The sequence below is a fragment of the Pituophis catenifer genome, unplaced genomic scaffold (assembly GCF_029215685.1).
Source record: "Pituophis catenifer annectens isolate HBS135680 unplaced genomic scaffold, rPitCat1.0.hap2 SCAF_2, whole genome shotgun sequence".
NCBI lineage: Eukaryota > Metazoa > Chordata > Lepidosauria > Squamata > Colubridae > Pituophis > Pituophis catenifer.
The window spans coordinates 192,918,541-192,944,319 of NW_027256882.1; the positions used below are offsets into that span (position 1 = coordinate 192,918,541).

At 40.8% G+C, this 25,779-nt stretch overlaps 1 protein-coding gene across 2 annotated transcripts in view; it reads right to left on the reverse strand.

Moving 5' to 3' along the window:
* Positions 1–25,779, reverse strand: part of CLSTN3 (calsyntenin 3) — a 39,444-nt gene that overhangs the window by 5,352 nt on the left and 8,313 nt on the right. Inside the window, exons 3-14 of one of the 2 annotated variants that reach the window (XM_070938410.1) lie at positions 24,391–24,586; positions 22,583–22,791; positions 21,978–22,127; positions 14,602–14,787; positions 13,675–13,944; positions 9,334–9,446; positions 9,075–9,237; positions 6,908–6,964; positions 6,267–6,424; positions 5,938–6,086; positions 4,037–4,263; positions 2,660–2,830 (exon numbers count right to left, since the gene is read on the reverse strand). In XM_070938410.1, the coding sequence (XP_070794511.1) occupies positions 2,660–2,830; positions 4,037–4,263; positions 5,938–6,086; positions 6,267–6,424; positions 6,908–6,964; positions 9,075–9,237; positions 9,334–9,446; positions 13,675–13,944; positions 14,602–14,787; positions 21,978–22,127; positions 22,583–22,791; positions 24,391–24,586 (2,049 nt within the window). The remainder of the gene's footprint in view (positions 1–2,659; positions 2,831–4,036; positions 4,264–5,937; positions 6,087–6,266; positions 6,425–6,907; positions 6,965–9,074; positions 9,238–9,333; positions 9,447–13,674; positions 13,945–14,601; positions 14,788–21,977; positions 22,128–22,582; positions 22,792–24,390; positions 24,587–25,779) is intronic. The other variant, XM_070938411.1, reaches the window with a different exon arrangement.

Consider the following 25,779-nt stretch of genomic DNA (forward strand, 5'->3'; position numbering starts at 1 on the left):
AAGGGAGGGGAAGGGAAGGGAGGGGAGGGGAGGAGATTAGAAGGCTAACTAAATTTAATTTACAAATAAAGAAAATGCCTGGTGTGAAATACTATGAAAGACATAATGGAAAAAAACAGGAAATTGGCTACTTAACCTTTACTTTGCCACTGCTTTTTCATTCCCTCCTCTGTTCATATTTCCCAGGACAGAAAAATCTAGACTGTTTATCTCACTAGCATCTAGAATCCTGCAGCAGGAAATGATCTATGCAGCCAATTTACAACTATTTTTTAACCCATCACTTAACTTTATCACAAGCTGCACATGAGGCCACCCAAACTCGTCCTTCTAGTGCCGTGATGGTGAGCCTATAGCACGCATGCAACAGGTGACACGCAGCGCCTTCTCTGTGGGCACATGAGCCATCGCCCCAGTTCAGCTCCACCATGCATGTGCGTGTGCCTCCCACCAGCCAGGTGATCATCGGGGGCGGGGCATGTGTGTGGGGGGGTCTGCATATGCAGGGGCCAGGTGCATATGCAGGGGCTGCATGTGTATTGCATTTTGGGGCTTCACACGTGCATTTTGGGCACTCGGTCTGGAAAAGGTTAGCCATCACTGTTCTAGTGGTTTTCCCTCCTCAGTGCTCCATTTCTCCCCAAGACCGATTTTATTACTGTTTTGAGTTAATTGTGACTTTTAGGTGCTGTATGGGCAGTGGGAGGCAATTTAGTGTTAGGGAAGCAACTGGAAAAACTTCCACTCAGGAAACTGAAAAGAACCTGGAAGAGACGTGGGATAAAGAGAGAAAAAGCCCTGCAGGCATGGGTGCCAGCTCAGAAATCAGTCTTATAGACAAGCCAATAAGCAAAGCAACCGTAATTGGCCACCTGGAGAAACACAGAGAAAGAGATACTGCATTGAAAAAAAGGGGTTTTGATTTGTCAAAATGGAGGACTAGATTATTTTGTCTGCAGTACAAAATCATCATGTTGCTGCAAGAGCTCTCTTCAGTCCAGTTGGGGTTGGACCAAGATAATAGCAACAGCATCCGCCTAAAGAAGTATTGGGATTTTGTGTTGTGCTAAATTGGGAGGATGGCAGCCTGGGTTATGCGAAAGATCAGTCAAGGAATTAATGTAGAGATTGAAAAGGGAAGGGGCCAAAATGCATCCCTGATGACTCCTTTTTTTAAACTTACTGAACCAAATAAAGTCCCTCGGGGGATACACCTCACTTTTAACAACGAATTGGGGCATAAATTTGTGTGAGGTAGAGGAGACGTCTAATGGTACTTTTTAATTTTTCCCAGAGGGTATTTCTGGATATTGAGTCAAAGTCTTTTTAAAGTTGAAAAAAGCCCCGAAAAAGGAAGATTTCTTTTTAGATGTTTATTTTTGTACACAGTGATAAAACATCAAAATATGATCAATTGTTCACCTCCCCTCTCTGAATCCAGCCTGCCTTCAATTATGCCCTCTGAGATTATCCAGGTTTGTAGGTTAGGTGCTCAGCATATAACTTGCTAACAACACTCAATAGACTTATGGGCCTTTGGTTACATGAGTCATTTTTATTGCCCTTTTTAGAGATTGGTACAATAATTGCCATTCCCCAGTCTCTTGGCATATAACCAGTCTGGTCTATAAAGGTGAAGAGAAATGGGGGTGCCCACCAGCTACGGCTCTTTTTAATTATTTCTAGCAGAACACAATCAGCATCAGGAGTGCATTAATAATAAACTTTTCACCAGTTGCTCCACAGAATGCCTAATATGGTCTGCAATGCATATGGCACTTAGGAAGAAATCCGAATGCCTCAAGGAGAAGAATAAGAAGTTGAAAACTTCCCTCTTATACTCCTCTGTTAGTAGAGCTTTGAGAACAGTGAAGCCTCTAGCATTGGAGCTCTCTGACTGTCAAGGCAGAACTGTTCCCCCATTTGACATTCTCAGTCATGTGAATTATACATACAGGGCCAAAGGTCCTCTCTCTGCCATTGCCAATGTCTGAGCAGAGACTAGCAGATAACTATCCAAACAAAATAAAGGGTAGTTGGGGTAGTATTTGGAATATAATGGATTTGGTTACCTCTTTCCCATTGCCTACCACCCTAAAATGGAATTTCTCTTAATAGTTTGTTTCCAAACCATTATTGTACTGGAGCTAAGCTAAGGAAAAAATAAGACTAGAGAGAGAGAGATGTTTTACACATACCACATCAATATAATTTATTTGCATTAACATTTGTAATGTGTACTATAATAAAGTGTAAAATATGAAATGTGACATGATACAATATATTATATAATATCGCTTTGTCTAGATCAGAGTTTCTGAACCTTGACAACTTTAAGATGTGTGGATTTCAATTCCCAGAATTTTCAGTCTACATGTTCTTGGGAGGCATGCTGGCTGGGGAATTCTGGAAGTTGAAGTCCAAACATCTTAAATATGCCAAAACTGAGAAACACTGGTCTAGAAGATTAGGACATATATGACTTTAAAACAAGGATGTGCTACTATTTCTGCTAGTTTGACCATGTATATGTAACAGTTGCTGGTTGACAGAACAAGAGTTTTAGTTTCTTTAGGGACTTTGAGCATTTCAGGATGTTGACACAAAGGAGATGAATAATGCCAGAAGAAAGAGAACTATTCAGGTGATGCATTCATACCTGTGACAGTGAGATAGGCTGAAGTATTCATGAGCTCCAGACCTCGCTGCTGGAGGGATGCTCCGTCCAAGACAAGATATTCTCGTTCAGGATCCAGTTCTTCTCCAATCAGGGAGATCTCACAACCATCAAGGTTGTGAACAATCTCATCTGACATTCGTGTATCTGCCACTGCCAGGAAGAAAAAATATTAAGAAAGAAAATAAAATATGTAATTGTTGTATGAAGAGAAAAAATCATTAACTTTATAAAAAGCTGAGGTGTGTAGAATTTGCACCGGAAGCCCAGGCAAATCATATTTTGGGCAAGATAAATTATTTTGAATATCAAAATAATGGCTCTAATGAGAACACAATGTTTAATTTCAAGACAATAATTAGCTGCTTTCCTGCAGTTTTGCAAGCAGAATGAGGAAAATGTTCCACTTCTGAACTCACCAAGATAATAGAATTAATGAAACCACTGCAGGCAAACAATGGCTGGTTTTATGCAAGCCATTGTTTCAAAAGTTTAATTTTCTCTTTATATGGTCATCATCATATTGTAAGGATCACTGTCATAACACTTGTAAAATGCACTATATAAACAGTAAGCACTCTTACATGTTTTGGGAAGTCTGGCTAACAATGAACATATCTATATATCAGTTTAAAACTTTTACAGTAAAACATACTTCTTTCTAATATGATGGGATCACTCAAAAGGTTTCCTATTGTTGCTGTGTTCTCTTTGCTGCTCCCCCTATCTTATCTCTATGTTTCTTAATTTAAGCACGTATTAATTTCATATCTTGCATAATCTTGCCTTGTGGCTCTCTCCTCCCTTTCCTTCTGCTGTTGGTAAACTTAACAATAAGTTCATTGTGCTTTATAACCTTTTGCTATTTTTTGCTTCCATCCGTCTTTCTTCTCTGAGAGGAAAGGAAAGGCTAGGTTTAGTTTATATATTTCATTAAACTACTGTTTGGTTAACTATGATTTATTAGACAAACCACTATTACACTAAATTAATCACAAGCATTCCAAAAACGTCATCATCCCCCAGCTATATCTTGGGGTTCTGAAAACCTTCATGATCAAACCATTAACATTTGGTGGGCCAATTTTCAACTGTACAGTGTTTAGCCCTCAAATACCTATGCTAAACTTCTGCTAGGTTTGTTTTAAGTAAAACATCATCCAAAGCAAAAACATTTCTTCCAACTCGTTCCATAGCATTGATGCTACTTATTAGCACTGCTACACTCCTAGGACCCTCCAAAGCCACCAACAGTTTGGGGTCTTTCAGCAAAATTGTTTTCTCTTTCCAATGCCTGGCTCTTCTTTGCCCTGCCGTGTCCCACAGCATCTGTGTCAGAAGACGTGTCCCTCAACTGACCTGTGCCATGCCAGCTCTCATCTTTCTTGGCCTCCACCTGGTGCGAAATGGAGCAAGAAATCTGGAGGTCGGGAAAAAGGAGGACTCCCTCCGCATCTTCAAAGTCAGAAGCAGGCCGGGCAAAGTGGGAACTGCCACGCAGTGAGATCTGTGGAGCATCTGGCTGAAGCACAACCACGTAGCCTTCCACATCTGGTATAGAGACACACGATTCTTCACTAAAGCACCTAAGAGGATAAGAAAAAATCCATGAGGTCTTCCTTGCCTCGTTCTCTGCCAAGGTGCATGCGATCTAAATTGGGTGCATGGCTGTTTATTTTAAAAGGAAGTCTGCAGTGTATCCCAGCCTTGGCATACTCCTTGGCAGTTGACAGCACTTAACATTGACAAAAATTAAATAAAAAAGAAATTCATTTTAAAAGATAAAAACAGAGAAAGACAGCAGCCTAAAAACAAAGGGACAGCTATCACAAATAGGTCGATCACACAGTTTGGCCTGCTGAAGCTTCTGACTTATTTAATTATATATTTGCTTTCGCCCTGCTTTTTAAACAATTTTTGTATACAGATGGCTTATAAACTAAGCAGATCAGGATTTCTGGAATGTAAAATGAAGTGATTATACATAAATAGGCATTTATATCTACTTTGGTCTGGGTTAATCGTTCTGAGCTGGTGATTTTCACTGACAGTTTAGCAACAGAATCTTGGCTCCCTGGCCAATGACTGAGACTAGAATGTCCTGCTCACTCCTAGGGCAATTACCATTAGCTGCTGCGCATTCTCTCTGGCAGACAAAAAGAATCACCCAATTGTGTTTGTGGTACCATTGCATATTCTTCTCCAGTAGAAAAATAGTTCTGCTGTTCTGTTTAGATTATTTGTATAAGAGCTGGAGCTATCAGTCAGAGGAGAAGGAGAAGATTTTTATTAGTCTGTCTTATCCTCTGCTTGTTCAGTGTAAATTCAATACTTTCACCTGAAAGCCTTTTTGCATTTCTAATCAAGAGAGCCAGTTTGAACTCAGGAGGCTTGTTCTTCCTTAGGCATGAAAGCCATCTGGGTGACTTTGGGGTGACTTTGGGCCAGTCAGTCACTCTGAGTTCAACCTATTACTAGACATATAAATCCTTAAGCAAAGAGCATAGAGCAAAACAAAGACAGGATAAAAATCAAATAAATAAATAAATATAAATAAAATAATCAGGAGCAAATACAATGCAGATAAGGAAACACACATAAACACATTCTTGGTTTCATTCTCATTTGTTCCATAAAACCAACAGCTAAATTTAGAGCTTTAACTGTCATCTTTTAGCTCCAAGTGGTTGTTCAAAACAACAGTTTTAGGGTTAGGAGTTAGGCCCCCATCTTTTTACCTCCTTATTTTCCCAATTCAAATCTTACCAACCTTCAAGAAAATAAGACAAAGAGAGAGGGCTAAGTCCCATCATCTGATCCCCTGCTCAGTTCTCCAGAGGCTTCGGACTGAAAACAAACTGATTTCCAGTATCTCATTATCCTGGCATATCACTAACATGTACCTAAAGTTGGGAAAATACATAGCTCACATTTTTCACAGATGATGTTCTAAGAACAAATAATCAGTTGTGAAAGACTGTGAACCTCACATGATTTCTCCTTCCACTACATAATTTTTCCACCTTCCATAAAGAAACCATTACCAAAAGATGTGTTTTCCCTTTGCCTCCATCTTTTCCCCCTACATCCCCGCCCTTTCCTTACCCTAAAAAGCCTCAGTTGCCTCTTTAAAGCACATGCACACCAAAAGCAAAGAAGTAAACTGACAATTGGGGTGACAGAATAGCACTGGCTCCGGAATATAAACAAGAGTTACAGCTGCCGGGAGGCTGTTGCATAGCTTCAGTGATCCTACTTACTTGACAGCGGTGGTCAGTTTGAGAGGCCGGACTCCAGGAGTAGCAAAGCGCAGGGAATTCATATAGGCCACATGCTGAATTGCCCGGTTGAAAGTTTCCACATCATCCCCCTCCAAAATAAGAAGGGACTGAGAGGGGTTGACATGCACCTGTGGGGAGAAGAGAAAGGTGGCTGTGAGGCAGCTTTGCTGGAAGTATTAAGGGCTGCCATCAAGAGACATGAGGAGACTCTCCGGTGGGCAGGAGCAGGCACGATCCGGGAAGCCAAGCCAAGGTGCTAACAGGGCAGGAAGGAAGATCATGCCACCAGAAGGCAGGGGAAGGTATACCTTCATCCCTTTGCCAAGGCTGTCAAAGTCGCTGTAGTCCAGCCCTTCACGACAGGCATAGAGACACTCTATCACCTCCCGGCTCTCAAGGCTGCCAGGGCGAATAGTGAAGCCAGCCAGATAACCATGGAAGAAGTGATGAATCGGCAGAGAGTCTCCTAAAGGAGGATACAGGAGGAGGGGTGGTGTGAGAGACAGGTGAAGAGACAGGAGAAAAGAGAAGAGAAAAGGAGGAAGCATGGGAAGAGCAACAGCAAGGGAGAGGGAAAGAGTCTTGGATATGCAGCCAGATGAGAAGCAGAGCAACTGCCCCATAGAAGATGGAGGGTGGCATATTGTGCAGAGCCAGTTTTCTCTTGGTGCTTTCAGAGAAGAATCGGTTCCCCAAAGATATCCCACCTCTTAACACCAACCATAGCTCAGATTCGGTGAAAATTTTAACTGTGTTCTGTCTCGGCTTCAGTCCCTCTCACAAGCTGCAAAACCACCATCCTATCCAGAAGCTGCTACACTGCTAGGTTATCATGGTGCCAAGACTTTCTTCCCAGATGTGAAGGGAAGGAAAAGATTGTGGGGAAGGGAAATCTCATGCATGAACAATGATGAGAGCCATGCTTGGTGGCACAAGGAATGTCGTGTACCTTGTCCCAAATCAGTGGAGTTCTCATTCCCTTTTATTTTTTCCTTGTTTCTCTCCTCTGCACAAGGAAAAACAAAATCAAAACACTGAATGAGAGTCATCCTGTAAGGGTTGTCTGTGACCAAGGAAGGCTTAGTATATTACTAAATCAAAAGCTAACGTTAAACACTTGAGATCTGAGAAATGAGCTTGCTGCTTCTAAACACTAAAATTATTCAGAGGCACAACTACATGGTGTGAATATGTGAGGGGTTAGTGGGGAGAGGCCACAAAATCTTTCCAGAGCTTTCTACTTCCAAGCTAGGGTTTTGGAAAGCTGAAACGTTTTTGGCTACGAAAACACAATACTGATTGTTTCCATTCCTTTACAGCCAGATACGTCACTAAATTGACTAAAACAAACTTTCTGTCTGGAATTAATCTAAACTGTGGTCAGCCAATTACAGTATTTTATGGGCTTGGGCTTGAATAATACCGTATTTTCCGGCGTATAAGACGACTTTTTAACACATGAAAATCTTCTCAAAAGTCGGGGGTCGTCTTATACGCCGGGTGTCGTTCTCCTGTAACCAGGCTCCTGTAACCAAAAGACTCTGACGAGCCTTAAATGGCTCTGGCGATCGAAGCTCTGACGATCCCAGCTTTGCTTGCTAATCAGGCAACTCAGCTGGGATGCCAGAGCCATGTTAAAGGAAAAAACTTTTTTCTTTTTACGTGGCTCTGCAAGCTCTGACGATCCCAGCTGAGTTGCCTGCCGATCAGGCAACGCAGCTGGGATCGCCAGAGCCATCGATCCAAGCTCTGACGATCCCAGCTGCGTTGCCTGCTAATCAGGCAACTCAGCTGGGATCGCCAGAGCCCAGAGCCCTGTAAAAGGAAAAGTTTTCCCCCTCCAGCTTGCTTACCTTAGCTGCTTTGCCTTGCTTCGCTTGCCTGAATCCATTCCATCAGCAAGCCACTCCCTGCCTGCAATCATGCAGGCAGGAGTTGTGGACTTCAACTCCCAGAATTCCTCAGCCAGCAAAACAAAGCTGGCTGAGGAATTCTGGGAGTTGAAGTCTACAAGTCTTAAAGTTGCCAAGGTTGGAGATCCCTGTTCTATTGGGTAAGTTTTTTTCCCCTTTGGGAGCTTTAAAAAAAATAGTCAATTGGGGTTTTTTTTAGTTCTTCTTTTTTAGACCTAGCCATTTAAAGCTTAGGAAGTTTTAAATTTAGCTTTCATATAAAAATAAAAATAAAATAAAATAAAATAAAGTAATATTTGTGCAGCTTTCTGAGATTTAGTGTGTTTCTGTAGTGTTTCACTCTAACTACACAAACACACAAAATCTCACAAAGCTGTATGTAGAATTTTGTGTGTGTAAAGTGTGAAAGTTGGTTTTTTGGGCTTTTTGTGGCTGTGTGAGGTTCCTGCTTGTTTCAGGGGCCATTTTGGGTCTAGCACAGCTGCTTTTACATTGTGGGTGAGCCAGTTGTGGTGTTGTGTTGTGTTGTGTTGTGTTGTGTTGTGTTGTGTGTGTGTAAAGTGTGAAAGTAGTTTTTTTGGGGGCTTTTTGTGGCTGTGTGAGGTTCCTGCTTGTTTCAGGGGCCATTTTGGGTCTAGCACAGCTGTTTTTACATTGTGGGTGAGCCAGTTGATGTTTTTTAATTTTTATTTGGTGTGCGTTGGAAGAGGGGCAGTCTTATACGGCGAGTATAGCCCAAACCCTATATTTTAACAGGAAAAGTCAGGGGTCGTCTTATACGCCCAGTCGTCTTATACGCCGGAAAATACGGTACTCGTATGACTATTGAAACCATTTCATTACATTATCTGGTAGAATTAAGCCTCCTTTGATTTAAGAAAAGAAAACTCCACTTGCACACCTAACCAACACCATCCCTTTATCCACTCCAGCTCTGGGAATATTTATATTGTTTTTGTAGTAAAACACCCAATAGACACATCTTCATGTAAAACTAACGGATGTGTTGATCCCTAGTGAAGCTATTCATAGTGTAATTTATGCTGTTAACTGGACAAATATACTTAAGTTTGATAATGGTTTTCTTTTTCTTTTTGCAAAAGGTTCTGTTTACTTGCTTCTTTCCTGGAAGTGTTTTTTTACTTTACATCTCTCTTTCCTTCTGGCCGCTTTTTATTTCTGCCATTAATGGACCTTACTTACCAGACCAACATGCTCCAATCATAAGGGAAGATTCACGTCGTGGTGGGTGGATGAGACCATTGTCATGGATCAGAGCAGGGTCATAGGAGACACCATCTACATAAAGTGTAACGGTGGGGAACTCCAGGTTCAGAGCATAATGGTGCCACTCATCATCACAGACCTGCGGCCAGAAAAAAGGGCACACTCCTGTGAGCCTGGTGCAAGCAAGAAAGAGAGGGACATGGAGACATCAAGATACCAGCAGCCGTCTTCTCACCTGCTCCAGTTTCCAGAGGAACTTGACGGGTCTTGCACTCTCCAGCAACGGCCAATACAGGAAAGCAATGCGACAGCCATGGACAGTTAAGGAGTAATGGGAGTACCCATCTTCTGCAGGTAGAGAGAAAGGAAACCAGGTGAATCAGCAACACTGTGATCTGCTTGTCCCAATTTATTGAGATTATTTGCAGTGTCATTGATTTTTTAGTTCTCCTTATTTACCAGGAACAAGCTGTGATATCTGCTACTTGAGCCCAAAATAACACAGATTGCTCATTTTTAGAATGGTACAGCCAGTACACCTTTTCCCTTAAGCTCTCAAAACAGCTGTATATGTCTAACTCTTCCAAACATAATTGCTTTCTCCAGTGAGACATACACTGTAACAATAAAAAAATTTCACTGCTCCCATTCAGAATGGAAATCAAGTAAGCCTTGTGTGTAAGGGCATGAGTAAAAGGAAACTAGGCCGCCAAAGAACAAGGTGGCTGGGTACCATCAAAGCTGATACTAGCCAGAGCATAGAAAAACTCAAAGAAATAGTGCAAGATTGGAAGATATGGAGAGACCTGGCACATAGAATCGCCACGAATAGGACAGGACTGAATGGATAACATCAACATCAACATCAGTGCATTTCATGTATGGTTTTACTTGTATTGACCACCAGGAGGCAGTGCATGAACATTTTGTCCTATTTGGAATTCACCAGATACACATAGCCACAGATCCTTCTATAGCAGGGATCCCAACCTGTGGGCCATAGACCATGAGGGGATTGCCACCAGGCCACATAAATGGTCTGCAACTGCGTGTGCATCCTCACTTGCATGAGCAGTGGGTGAGCATGGGCACGGGTACTTCATTTGCATGAGTGATAGGCCCACATACACGCCCGCTTGCTGGCCTATTCCCCCCCCCCCTCCGAGTCCGTAAAGCCAGAAATGTTGGGGAACTCTGTTCTATAGGATTCAAAACCTTTGGAACTCACAGGCCCTTAAACTTTAGCTATATAGTGCATTATATAGCTAAAGTTTAGCTATATAGACAGCTATTATAGAGCTGTGGTGGTGCAGTGGTTAGAATGCAGTACTGCAGGCTACTTCTGCTGCCTGCCGGCTGCCTGCAATTTGGCAGTTCAAATCTCACCAGGCTCAAGGTTGACTCAGCCTTCCATCCTTCCGAGATTGGTAAAATGAGGACCCAGATTGTTGGGGGCAATAGGCTGACCTGTAAACCTCTTAGAGAGGCCAGTAAAGCACTGTGAAGCGGTATATAAGTGCTATTGCTATTAGCTTTAAAAGTGATCCAAGCCTTGGTGCTCAGTGGTATTGTAGGAAGGCTTACTATACAGAGAGAAATTATCTTTAAGATAGTATGTATAATCCACCTTCTTTTTTCTTAAACTCTCAAACCAGAAAGATATCGCTGTTACCACATATCATGCCCTCATGAAAGGGGAGTTTCTCTATTTTTATATAATGTATATCTGTGGTGTTTCTATTTATAGTCATAATCAAGAGGCAGTATGTGACCAGTTTAATACTGTTTGGGACTGCTTCTTGTAAAATTTCATATAAAACTCTGAAGGGTAGGGGAAGTCACCTAAAACCTCATGCATGAAGGGATGACATAGTCTTTATTTCTCTGTGTACAGGGCCCCAAAGAGGATGAAAGCAGTCACATATTGCCTCCTAGTGGTCAGTGTTAGTATAGCATGACTATATTTCCATGCCACGATAAACGGAATCGAGGGAGAATTTTGGCTTTCAAACAGAAAGACCTGAATGCTAGAATTAGCTCAGTAATGACAATATATCATTCCAGTGTTTTGGCCTGCTTGTTCCAGAAGCAGAGAAAGATATTTAAGTATAAAGTACAGTAAAGAATAATCTTCAGCAGCCTATAACAGGATAAGGGAAAGCTGAAAGTGTTTATGAGCAGAAAAGCATTGTTTGCATTTCGTTTTGACCTGGGTAATGTTGAAATCTCATTTTCATGAAAGTGACACATTCATTTTCACAATATTAGGGAACATTCTCTTCCTTTTAGTTAGGTGGAGAATGAAATTGAGAGAGATGATTTCAACCTCCACTCTGCTTCCAGCACCAATTTTATTGATGTCACTCATTTGTGGTATACAACAGGTAAAAAAGCAAGCAACCAACCAGTGTATAATAAAAGTCTGTGCTTGGTTTTCAAGGAAGAATAACTGTCCAATGTTAACAAAGAAGTTAACAAGTGGCTCTTATTTTAACTTATTTCACTGTACACCTTTCACAATTACAGCTAGTCCTCGGTTTATGGCCATTTATTTGATGACCACTTGAAGTTGCAGTGGTGCTGAAGAAAGTTACTTACAACCAGTCCTCCCAGTTCCGACCATTGCAGCAACTGTGCCGTCACATGATCAAAATTAGAGCATTTGGCAATCAGCAAATATTTACAATGACTGCGGCATCCCAAGATTACATGGTAGCCATTTGCAACCGTCCCAAGGATTTCCATCAAGCAAAATCAGCTGGATTCATTTAATGACTATGTAGTTCCCTATGTAGTTCCCTACATCCTGTGTAGTGATTCTCTGAATGACTGCAGCAAAAGATTGTAAAATCAGGCATTTCTCACTTAACAACTGCATCGCTTAGCGATGGAAGGTCCAGTTTCAATTCAGGTCGTAAGTCAAGGACTCCTATATGCACTTTCACTGAGAGCCTACAGAAATTCCTCCTGAAGATCAAATGTAATTTCCTGATCCTCTTCAGTTGTCATGATTTCATATCTACATGTTGCAAACACGTTAGACATGATAGCCAAGAAATCTGAGGTGCAGAAACCCATTTTGATCCGATTTTGGCACCCCAGACAGAGAGAAGGGCTCTGGTCTCAAAAGTAGCAAAGACTTTGCCCTGTGTGGGCCTGCAAACCAAAGATGCTTTTACCCACATACCAACACACATGCTTCATTTACTCGTACACAAAGTGCAATTAGCGCTCATTGTGAGTGGAAACTATTTTAACACGCATTACATTACAGAGTTGAGAATGAATGCATTATCCCCATGCTCCTTCCTCATAGCAATCAGGTATTAAAATCCATTCACTTAGGTCAATTGAGATCATTCCAAAGCCTCACTTAGCTGCAACCTCTCTGTGGCAAGGCGAGACTCAGCAACTTGGAAGAGCTGGGGAAGAACCCACAAAGACTCCTGGGTTCCTACAGGATGCCACAATAGCAAAAGAGAAGGCATTGTGAAGCACACTGCCAATATCATCCTGAGTGCGAAAGCAGTGGGAACCAATGCCAACAGCCACAAATGGTTTTATTCAATAGCAAAGGTGAGTTTTGATGGGAGATCAGCACTTTGGGAAAAGGTGGGTTATCTAGTAGTCTCCGTCTCCCCACCCCCGTGAAATTGCCACTTCAATAAAAAGCTTTACACAACTTGAACTAATAAAGGTAGTCCTGAACATACGACCACAACTGAGCCCCAAAATTTCCACTGCTAAGCAAGCTAGTTGTGAGTTTTGCCTCATTTTATGACCTTTCTTGCTACAGTTATTGCTGTTGTTAAGTGAATCTGGTTTCCCCATTGACTTCGCTTGTCAGAAGGTGGCAAAAAGTGTCACATGACCCTGGGACACTGTAGCCGTCATAAATATATTCCAGTTGCCAAGTGTCTGATGCTTGATCACGTGACCACGGAGACCCTGCAATGGTCATAAGTATGAACAATGGTCACACGTCATATTTCTCGGTGCCATTGTAAGGCCAAATCATCATTAAACAAATGGTTGTAAGTTGAAGACTACCTGCGATGAGAGCTACAGTAATATTCAATTTAATAGACCATCTGTGACAGGGAAGTGTGTCTGTTAAATCTGGCTGTCTGTTAAAACCAAATGCCTATCTCTGACACAATTTCTACCAGTGGCTAATTGATGTTTTTATGCAAAATATGTAACTGGATGCAAATGATGTAAAATACCCATAGAATGAATTTGCACATTTCTACTATTATATCTAAACAACAACAAGATACATGTAATAAATAGTTTCATAGTATGGCCAGGTTTCATTTTTTTTCACTAAATCTGCCTATGCTGAATCTGTCAATGAGCTAGAAAGGCTGATTACTTTCTATGGCCCAGCTCTCCCAACATCTTAACTGGGTAAATGGACAAGTTAGTTTACTGTGGAAACATAAGGAAGTGTCAGCCTTAAAGTCCTCACTTCAATGGAAATACACAAATGCCCAATAGGTTTATAGCTCCTGAACTCTCTGACCTACTGGGTAATCGCTTCTGATGCTGGACTAGGTCAATAAAAGAGTCTTACCACTCCTCATGGTGCTGCAGATGACCGTCTCCTCCTCCTTCTTGCCCTTGTTTGGCATCACCCCATGTTTCACCCACAGGGACAAGGTAAAATGGTCACTCAGTCCTTCAAGAGCTCCGGTTCCACTGCCCATGGGCACCTGGGTTGCCTGGCTGCCGTTGAACCAATAGATGAGGCTGCTGTCCTGGCTGTAATGGACTGAAAGGCGTGCTGTCCAATTGGCCATGGGGCCTGGCACTGGCAGAAGGTCTACTTCACCTCGGGCAGCACCTGGAGGGACAAGAGAGGACAATCAGAATGGGGAAGGTCCATCTGATGGTGCCTTCTTTTGGGATAAAATCGATAAGAGATTTTGATGTTTAAAATGGAAAACCTATAGAGTTTCCTACCACCTCCTGCAAATTAACATGAGACAACTTTCGTTCTTAAGCAAAGATCTCCAAAATTGGCAACTTGTGGACCTCAACACCCAGATTTCTTGAGCTAGCATGGCTGGCTGAGGAATTCTAGGAGTTGAAGTCCACAAGTCTTAAAGCTGCCAAATTTGGAGAACCTTGTTCTTAAGCAACCCCTATGAAATTACAGCAGTGGCAGTGGCACAAAGAAATCTCCTTTTGCTTTGGGTTGAATTTGCACAGAGAAACTTCCCAATAGGTTGTGGTCTTCAAATCTTGTGTCTGTCACTTTTAACAATACCTCAATGTCTTTCTAATTAGCCATAGTTTAGAAACTCCATCATCAGACTTTCTGAGTGAAACATTCTAGAGACCTTGATTCATTGCCTACTCTTGAGAAGGTTGACCTAATTTAGGTAAAGATACTTTTAGAATATATTCCTATACATTCTCTCTCCCTCCCTCCCTCTCTCATACACACACACACACATATTTCTCCTCCAAAATAACTGGATAGGAAGTGAATACATACCACAGAGTTTACGCAGTGACTTCTCAGAATAATTGTCCCGATCACAACCTTTGGCCACATGATTTGTCTGTAACTCTACAGTAGCTTGGATGTTCCACAGAGGCTCATCACACGTCTCCAGATGGATGCTGGGGAAAAGGGCAAGACTGCCTGTTCCTGGGATGTACTCAATTCTCTTATTCCAACCTGTTGCAGATTAAATTATGTTAGGACATAGTGCTAGAGATTTTCCTCTGCTAGCTACTCCAGTTTAGACAAGTGTCTCAGTTTCCTTTAAAAAATAATAATCCACAATTATTCTAATTACATACAGATTATATTTTACCCACTTTTCCCTCTAGGAAGCTGAGGCAGCAGGGGTGAAGGCCTTTTCAGTTCTATTTAGAAATTAGTTCATTTGTGTATTAGAAAAAGGATGTTTCTGCTGGTAATAAAGACATACAGTAGTATTCAAGACTCAGTCTTTTGACTGAGAGTTATAAGGACATTAGGGTATAACAGTGTGCAAAGTTTGATGTCAGGTGTGAAAGATCAAGTCCACCTGTGAAGGTCCAGTTAAACTGATTTATTGCTACTCATGCCTAGGCATGGGAATATTTTCAACTAAAGCTGTTAGAAGCTAGATACTGGTCAATGGAATGTAAGGGTAGGTGGACTTAGCTGATTGTAGGCTGATCCCTCTTTTAACTCCGCCTCCAAGTTCTGCCACTCCTTCCTCTATATTTGGCATGGCAGCACAGGACTGACCTTCTCTGGGTTCAGATGCTTACAGGATTAGGGTTACTTTAGCCTCCCACTAAATTTGGGACTTGTTCTTGCAATTAACTGCTTCCAGTCCAGTTTGCCATCCAAAGCCTAACATTAATCTCATTGAATCCTATGAGGGGCAATCTTCTTATACTCGATCAGGGTGTCTGATTCTCTTCCACTAACTGTTGGACAAGTCTCCCCAACTTTGTCCAATATAAAAATCAATGGAACCTACATCAGAACCAATTGATTTGCACAATCACCCAGATAACACAATAGATGGAACAAATCCAACCACTGTTGGCTTCTGCTGCAACATGAATTTACACACACTTCTTACATAAGGCATTCTCATTGCATTCTGACACACCCAACTCTCACTTCCATATAACTAAATGGGCAGAAGTATATTCTTATAGATAACCATTTTATGCATCTTTCAACAAAAAATCATTCTTCACAAGAGATTATTTACCAACCGCTACCTTTTAACATTTATATGTCTTAGACTTCGCACATCTGTTTCTCTATCTTTAGAAAACACTCTACCAAGGAATACAGATTTCCTGTAATATTTTGCCATTTATGTATTACTTGCAATATTCCTTTCATTATCCCTATTAAGCACCACTTTATTTTCAGATTCATACTCCTTGTGGCATTATACAATTTAACAATTCCTGCAGATCATTTAGATTTTCAATCAATATTCTTGTCCCTGAGGCATGTACTTGTAATATCACCACAAGTATTTCTTACAAATATATTCATAAATGCATCAAAGGGACATCACACAGCCTTACCTGATTCCAGGCTTAGTGTTGAATCGCTTGCTAAGAATTCTTTTTATTCTCGTGTATAATTTACTTCCATCACATACCACTCATATTGCATTCAGCAATCAACTTTCAGCTCCATAAACATTTCATAATTCAAGTCTATCCATTTTCCCATACAAACAAATGAATAATTACATCAAAACATTTGTTTTACATGTTCATAGACTGCATGCTGCTACTTCTCAAATCTTACTCATTGTAGTTTCCCATTCCTCCAATTGGAATTCTGCCATGCATCTTTCCTGGCACGCTTTAATCTTGTTACCTTTCCATTTGTTTAAGGGAACAATCCTGGCATTCTTCCAATCATCAGGCAGGGATGTAGTCTTCGCCCAGAGACACCCTCCAATTATACCAATTACAAGACATTTGCAGTCTTTTCATTTTTCAACATGCTCACAGCATTTGTTACTTCTTTTTCATCATTGTTTCTTACAAACATTTACAAGATTTGTTTCAATTTCAATCTGACATATAGGTAGTCCTTGACTTATGACCACAATTCGGACCAGAATTTCCTTTGCTAAATGATGCAATTGTAAAGCATGATTGCATCACTTGGCAATGGCAATCCCTGCAGACCTGGTTGCTGTCATTAACTGAATCCCAGGGTAGTTAGGCAAGGCAGCTTCCTGCTGGCTTCCCTTAACCAAAGTCAGTGGGGAAGCTGGCAGGAAGTCACAGGCCAGCAGGCAGGTAAGTGGCTGCTGTTGAGTTGGTGGGGGGGGGGAAATGAGCTGGTGCATGGAGGGTGCAAAAGTTACTGTAGGGGTCAGGGAGGGTATGTGGCAACATATGGCAGTGCACAAGAAATATCAAGTGGGTCAGGGAGCATGTGTGGTGGTGCACAAGAGGCACTGTGTCCTGAGGAGGGTGCACAAGTGTGCATGGGATGATGTGAAGCAGTGGGTGTGTGAGGCAGCAAACAGGTTGAGGAGGGTGCATGGGAAGCACAAGAGGTGCCATGTGAATCAGGGAGGGTGCATGAGTGTGCATGGGATGGTGTGCTGGGGTACATGTGATGCATCCCACAGGCTGGAGTGGGTGCATGAGAGGTACTACATGCATCAGGGAGGGTACAAGGGTGCACAGGTCAGGGAGGGTGCACAAGAGGTGCCCTGCAAGTTGGGCAGGGTGCCCAGGAAAGAGAAAAGACACTTTTTGTCTTTTTGCAATCTTCCCTGCCCACTTCCCCATTTATGACATGACCGTGGGGATGCTAAAATGACTGTAATCCTCAGAATCACTCAAAACCAATATTAAATCAGCACCATTTTGAACAGTCACTGAACAAATGATCATAAGTCCTGGTCTACCTGTATTGCAATCATTCCCACACAATTGTTACATTTTCTGACTTTAGTTTCATCTCAAATAATGTAATTGCTTTTTATGTAATCCCATTAACTCTGCTTGAAGCTCTTTGTTAGCTATTCCCCACTTCCAAAACAAAATTGCTCTGCAGCTTCTCCACCTCGTCTTTTTCACCATTACTTCCTCTTAACAAAAACTTAATTCTCTATACATATATTATCTTCATGATTTGTACATGCATTTTCTCATCCACAATCTCTTTCACTTCATCATCCCACCAATTCTACCTTCACTAGTGCCAGGTTTACTCCCACATGTCTTTTAGCCCAGGGGTCCCCACCCCCAGGCCATGAACTGGTACCAGAGTCATGACTTGTTAGAAACTGGGCTGCACAGCTGGAGATGAGTGGCAGGCAAGCGAGTGAAACTGAACTCATCCCCCACCCCAGGTTCATGGAAAAATTGTCTTCCACGAAATTGGTCCCTGGTGCCCAAAAGGTTGGAGACTACTATTTTAACACAAAAAGGACATGTATGTTTTGTTTCCCAACACACCCAAAAGTCATGATCATATGGTTGTTATTGCTAAGTTTATTTTTATATTGCTCTTCCTCCTTTCTGATGTAGCATGATAAAAAGCCTTGATCTTTGGTCATCTCTAAGAAACAATCCTAAATTTCCTAATAAATTCCTAGTTGGGCAGTTTGTGATGAAATTAATATTTCCTTTGCTCAAGGAAGGCCCCCTTGAGAATATCTTGGTGATCTTAGAATGGCTTTTGGAGTTGCCATTCTGATGTCAGCATCAAGTTCCTTCATTCTTTTGTTTAGAGTCTGGCTGGTTTATCCAACACAATGTGTGTCCAGAGCTGACAAAGAGCATATGTCATACTGAAGAATGACATTGTGGAGGACATTATAAAGTTCTGTTTGCCAGAATAGATTTTGGGGAAAAATTGGCATCTGGGTTTATTGCTATTGGTGGCAGAAAGAAATATTGGTTCTGTATAAGGGAGATATTTTTCCCCTGGGGCAGAGTTAAGAATTAATAGAATTCTTCTAGCTTCACATTTCTTCTTTTCAATGTTCTCGGGAGATATAGTGAGGCATAAAAGCCTCTCTTTTTTACCAACCTCCCAAGACACATGGCTTTTCCTCACCTTTTGTTCTATCTCCATTTAACTTCCTTTTTGTTGACTTTTTTTAAAAAAATCTGAAATACTTCCTTTAATATGATTTGATGGCATTGTTCTATTTAATCTGTACATTTGCTGATAATGTCATCTGCTGGTATTTTAAATGTTGCACTGTTAGTTGACATACTGTATTATTAAACGCTGTGTGAATACTAGTGAATAAGAGGTGAACAGAGCAACACTCTATCCATTACTCATTAACAGACCTATTTTGTTGAGATCAGTGTGTATAGCTGGTCTGAGGTGGACCAAGGACTACTGTGAAGATATAAGCATCAATGTGAAATATAGGACAGTTTCCATTAATGTTAAACAAATCTCCTGCTGGAATGTAAATATTTATGTATGTATGTATGTATGTATGTATGTATGTATGTATGTATGTATGTATTATCTATAAAAATGACAGAGTGACTCTAGGCAGTGAACAATAAAGCCAGTAATTAAAACATTGTGCAAAAAACACTTAAAACAATTCATAGCCCTATATTGACTACCAAAGTCAAAGCACTTCACCTTCCTGATTCAATTTGATATGTTGGGAATAGCTCAGACTGGAAACAGCAGTTTTCCATAGTGGAATGTACGACCTCAAACCTCATGCCTGAAAACCACAAGTATCATTTTGGAATTCAAAAGAACAGGAATGAGATTCAGCAAAGACAAAGGTTTCAGGAAGTTGTAGGGAAATGTTTTGTTTAATTTCTACCTGTAACTAATTAAAACAATTATTCACCACAAACAAATAAGTGTTCTATTTTTAGAATGCAGGACTTACCTTGTCATGTACAGTAAACATACTCTTTTTATAAACTTTTTTTTAATAGGGATGGGATTGAATTAACAAGAAAGATTTCTTAAATAAATGCATTGAATACATTTGACCAGACTACCCACATATATTTTATAGAACTTTGACTTCAAATGCTGATTCCAAATCCAAAATTTTTAATTTAATCTTTTCTTAAAATTTTTATTTTATTTATTTATTTATTTAAATTTATATATATATATAAATTTATATAACATATAAAATGTTTCATAAGATGCTGAAACAAACTGTTGGTATCACAAAAGGTCAGCAAATAGTGAATTATTTAATTAATTATTACAGATAGTTCTCACTGGGACTGGAATATTTATTTATTAAGAGATGTGGTCATAAAGAGTGATGTCACGTGACTGCTTTGCTTAATGATAGAAATGCCGGCAGTCCCTGATGCCTTTGTTAAGTGAGGATTGCAGATTGCTAAGTGAGGAGTTCCTTGTGACTTCCTGCTGGCTTCCAACAAGCAAAGTCAATGGAAACCGACAGGAAATTGCAAGTTTCAGGCAATTTGCAAGCAGGAAGGAGGGCAGGTAAGGACTGCTGCAGTGCGACATGAGCATAACCAAGTGTGTGTGTGTGTGTGTGTGTGTGTGTGTGTGTGTGTGGAGAGGTAACTGCTGCTGGTTGCAAGAGGATGCACTGGTAGCTGCTGCAGCTCTGGGTGAATGCGGCTGGGCAGGCATACGCTAAGACTCTGTGTAGGATCTTGCTGTAGGTTGATGCATGCTGCAAAGTACAAGAAATTAGCCAGGGTCCTCAGGAGAAAAAGCATGGGAGTGAAAGCAACTCACAGGAGCAACTTGTGACCTTTTCTGAAGGTTTTCCTATTGACTTTATTTTGGAAAACCATCGTTAAGTGCAAACTGGTTACCAAGTACCCGAATCATGCAGTGATACTTTCAAAATAATTTAACTAGATTTTGATACTGCATATCTTGGTAGAGAGCCATTTACTACTCAATCTTATGTATCAAAATATTTCAGGCAGCCAATGAGATACAACAATCCTACTAAGGAGACCCAGAATCTCTTTAGTGCTAGTTATTAAGATTTTTTAAAAGAAAATCACAAGCCAAATAATTTTTAAATGCATATTCTGTGCCATTTAAACTTGAATAAATGCCTTCCCTACTGAAAACTCAAAACATATCCCTTCTTATAATCCTTTTACATGTCTCTTCTGAATAAAACAAAGAGGAAATTCATATTATTAAACAAGTGGACAAGATCTGGATTAAGAATGAAACCAAGCTGCACCACTGTTTAAAACAGGGGTCCCCAAGCCCCGGTCTGTGAACCGGCACCGGGCCAGGGCATGCCTGAAACTGGGCTGTGCAAACAAGTGAAGCCCCATCTGTGGCGTGCAGGCAGCACATGAAACCACAGCCCCTCCAGTCTTCGGAAGAACCTCACTCCACAGAACTGGTCCCTGGTGCCCAAAAGGTTGGGGGCCACTGGTTTAAAATATCTATGGTACCACCATCATCAGTAGCATCAAACAAAATATGATTAGTTTGCTAGCAAGTTACAAATACAGAGTAGTTTGGATTTTGTTTCAAAAACATTTATATCCTAAACTGAATTAAGATTGAAAAATATATAACCAATTTATTGGTTGGATTACTCAATTACTGAATTAATTATAGTTTTTAATTGATTAAAAATAGTGGGATATGATTAGGCAACAGATTTCATTAAAATTATTTTAAAAAGAATGATAAAAATGTCAACTGTTTTTATAATGTAGTTCATTATCTAAACATTTATACACACAAATGCATGTATGCACTTATGCATACAATCCTATATAAATGCATCTATGTATGATAATCTATGCCCATACTTCTGCCACCAGTAGCCTCCCACCGGCCAGTCCACTCCCACAGAGAGGGTCTCGTCAGGGTGCCGTCAGCCAAGTTATGTTGGCTGGCGACACCCAGGGGGAGGGCCTTCTCTGTGGGAGCCCCTGCCCTGTGGAATGAACTGCCCCTGGAAATGCGTAAGATCTCCGACCTCCGTGTATTTTGCTGTGCCCTCAATACCCTGTTGTTCCGCTAGGCCGCGCTATCAATGTAATGATTTTTAAATTGGGTGTTTTAAATTTTTGGGGTTTTAAATTTGAGCCAAAATTATTTAATAATTTTAATTATTTTTAACTGATGTCTGTCTTTGTGCTTTTAATAGGCTGTACACCACCCTGAGTCCTTCAGGAGAAGGGCGGTATGGAAGTAAAATTATTTATTTATTTATTTATTTATTTATTTATTTATTTATTTATTTATTTAATTATTTAATTATTTATTGAATATGAAAAAAACAGGCAGTGCACAGTGAATAATCCCCTCTAAGTAAAAAAGGAAGAAAAATTATGGCAAAGAATTCAGATGACCAGAGATGGAATCAAAAGGATAAACAGGTAATGCATATGCCTCTGAAAAGAGCTTCATACCTTGCCAACTAGGTTTACAGGTGGGTTTCACCTGAATTTCAACCTCAGCATCATCAGAGGCCCGTTTCTTGCCACAGTCATAGGCTGTCACTGTGAACTTATACAGGCGCTCTCCACTGTACTGTAGTTTCTCTGTGTTCTCAATATTCCCTGGTAGAAACAATACAGTCCCAACATTAGCAGACCAAAGAACACCACAGGAAGGCAAAAGAGAAAAAGGAAAAGGCAGATAAAGGAGCACAAAAAAGCAAGAACCATTTAAAAGAGTATAATAAAAAGAAACTTCATGTTGAAAGCAAAACAGAAAACTGTTCTTTTAAGTCATATATATATATGCATGTGAGTGGATTTAGTCTGTGGAAGTGGGGGGAGAGAGAACAGCATTATATTTGTTTTCCATTAAAAAAAACTCACAAAGATCTAAAACCTTAATGTGACCCCCAGATAACTTTAATTTCCACTTTTAAGGGGGGGGGAGGAATCCCAAGCAATTCTGTCATTCATGAGTGTTTATACTTTACATAGGCTTGTTCCACAGCTGTGCCTAAAACTGCTTTCCAACATCTGGGTCAATTCAACCTCCAGAAAGTCATTCAGGTTCTTACCATCATTGTCAATCAGGAAGGGAACATTAGGAGTCAAGATCTCATAGTAGCAGATCTGGCTGTACTGAGGGGAGCAGTCACCATCAATAGCTTCTACCCGCAGGATGCGATCATAGAGTTTCCCTTCCGTCACGGCCACGCGATAAAGCTTATCCACGAAGACTGGAGCAAACTCGTTGACATCGTTCACCCGTACGTGCACTGTGGCCCTGGGTGGAGGAAGGGGGAGTAGTAAGCAACTAGGTCCAGAGACCCTTTCTTAAAGGAGAAAAAAGCTAGGCTCTAACAATTCGTCCATCTACCTCTATACTATTAGTGTACATTGTCTCAAAGGTGTTTTTCAAAAGGCAACTGGACTTCCTTGGTTTTATTTTCCTTGAAGACATTTCACTTCTTATCCAAGATGCTTTTTCAGAGAAGTGAAAAAGCTTTTTGAATGAGAAGCAAAGCATCTTCAAGTGGGGGGGGGGAACCCCAAGAAAGTCCAGTTGCCTTTTGAAAAGCACTTGTGGGACAGCCATGATCTGGATGATTGAGAAACTCTGTAGACATATTATTGTACATTGATTTACCTGATCAGACTGTTACAAAGATCAGTAAGGCCAGATTGTGTGTGTACTATACTTCATAAGACTCCTATAAGGATGTCTCAGGAGACCCCCTATATTCTTACTATAATGCTAGTGAACATTTTTTGAGAAGACAGCTTTTAGGCCTTCCCATCAAGAGAATTACACTTCCAGCAGGATTTATATTTTTCATGCAAAGCTTTGTAAGTAGTCAAACTAAGGGAGAAATGGTCCAACTGGTCCAGAATGTGGCCGTGCGGATGGTTATGGATGCGACTCGGTACATCCACATAACACCCCTCCTGCACAAGCTGCACTGGCTCCCGATGGTCTTCCGGGTGCGATTCAAGGTGTTGGTCACCACCTTTAAAGCGCTCCATGGCTTAGGACCAGGGTATATACGAGACCGCCTTCTGCCATCAACAACCTCCCACCGGCCAATACGCTCCCACAGAGAGGGGCTCCTCAGGGTGCCGTCGGCCAAACAATGCCGACTGGTGACACCCAAGGGGAGAGCCTTCTCTGTGGGGGCACTAGCCCTCTGGAATGAGCTGCCCTTAGAGCTCCATCTTAGCCTCGACCTGCGTACTTTTCGCTGCGCCCTTAAGACCCTCTTGTTCCAGCAAGCCGGACTGACCTAATACTAATTTTATTAGGGGTGTATGTGTGTTTTAATTTGTGGGCCAATTTTATATATTGATTTTAATTTGGTTTTAAATTTTATAAATTTATGTGTTTTAATATGGCTGTACACTGCCCTGAGTCCTTCGGGAGAAGGGCGGTATAGAAATCTAGTAAACTTCAAACTTCAAATAGTCTTAGAGTGGACTTTTCAAGAAGAAAATAATAAGCATAGGAGGAATTAAACCCTTTAACTGCTAGCATCCATTCTCATTTGCAGGTCTTCCACTGCCATATTGAAATGAATGTGGAAGACATGGGCAAGACCTTTGCTTAGATGACAAGTAATTCTTCATAAGCTTTGAATTGTTTTGAGAGAAGCATTTTAAATTAAACACTAGATTCTACTGATATACACATTACGTTACACCAGCTAATGTGAGCAGCAGGAAGAAAACACAGAATTAAATACAAGAAACTCTTAAACATCTCACTGCAAGCCAAGAAGCAATTCTACCCACTTCCTGAATAAACCAGTTCTCCCACGACTAGTAGAGTCCAAGAGATTTAGCAGGTTCAGCGGGAAGTCACTGCAGCACTGAATCCAATAAGTCTTACTTGTGGGACTTCTTGGTGTTGGCACCATCAGGACCTTCACCACAGTCATAGGCCTGGATGGTGAAAGTATGTTCTTTATGAGCTTCACAATCCACCGGCTCTTTTGCCCGGATCAACCCCTCGCCTGTGGCTTTGTCAAGGATCACTGCTTCAAAAGGCACTCCTGCCCCATGGATCCGGAATCCACAGATCTCGCCTAGTGTCCCAAAAGCAAATAATACAAAGAAAAAAAAAAGAGATATTAAGAAAAAAGGAAACATAGGAAGGAAACATTATCTTTTAATTCTCTTCTGTCCTTCTCTCTTCTACCCTGTTCATTAGCATGAAATAAGCTGGCAACTTTCTCAAACAGAAAAGCTGGATAATAAAATTGGCAGAGGAAAAGACAGGGAGTTTAATCCATACCTAGTTGGATTCTTTTGAAATATTATTACGCCCAAGCCCCATTAAAACCTGGTAGCATTTTGAGTATTTCCAGGTTATTTCAGCAGCATAAGTGCTAAGAAACTTCTCAGTAGACTGTGCTTGACCTAGTGGAGAAGCACAATTAGGATTGGCTGATTTGCTTTTTATTTCCAATATCCAAATTAAAGATTCACACTGTTATCCAACATTCACCAGTTCAATAGATTGCAAGTGTTGGAAGAAGCTAACAGTGTCTTCTGAGATCGGTAGGTTTTAATAACACAGAAGTAGAATTAACAAGAGGCACCTTTACTGGGACCTGGGAATTACCTCCTTCTGTAGTGGTTATTCAGTACCATTTCCTGGGAAGCCCATTCATCTGAAGCTAATCAATATAGATTCCTTGCTGATTGAGAATGGACAGCCAATTCAATTACTGGATCTGGAGCCATGGGAGGAGAAGACAATGACCTAGATCCAGTTCACAAATCACTCTAGGACAGGTCTTTTCCAACTCTGCAGCTGGCAACATCCATCAATATTAAATGAATTTGAGCAATCTCCTACCCAGACAAAGCAGGAATGAATATTGACAGCATTTATGCTTTGCTAGGGTAAGCAAGAATAGTCCAAGCCCCCTCCAAATCATTGGGGATATTATATATATAATTATTGAGCTCATACTCTGCTAAACCAGTAACAAATTACATGTGAATCTAGACACAGTTTAAGACATAGCATGCAAACTTAATAACTGTGGCTTATTATCTGCTGTTTTTAATCTAAGATAATTAAAATATGTTGATTATTAAAATTTTGTAAGCTGCTCTGGGAAAACTGCATTTTCACTAATATATAGACATATAAAACAAAATGTTTCTCTTACAAGATCAGCATTACTGATCACTGTCGTTTATGGCCCAGTAATGGAAATATGTGGGAAACCCAATTAGAAAAAAACCTCTTGTCATTAGAATTAAAGAA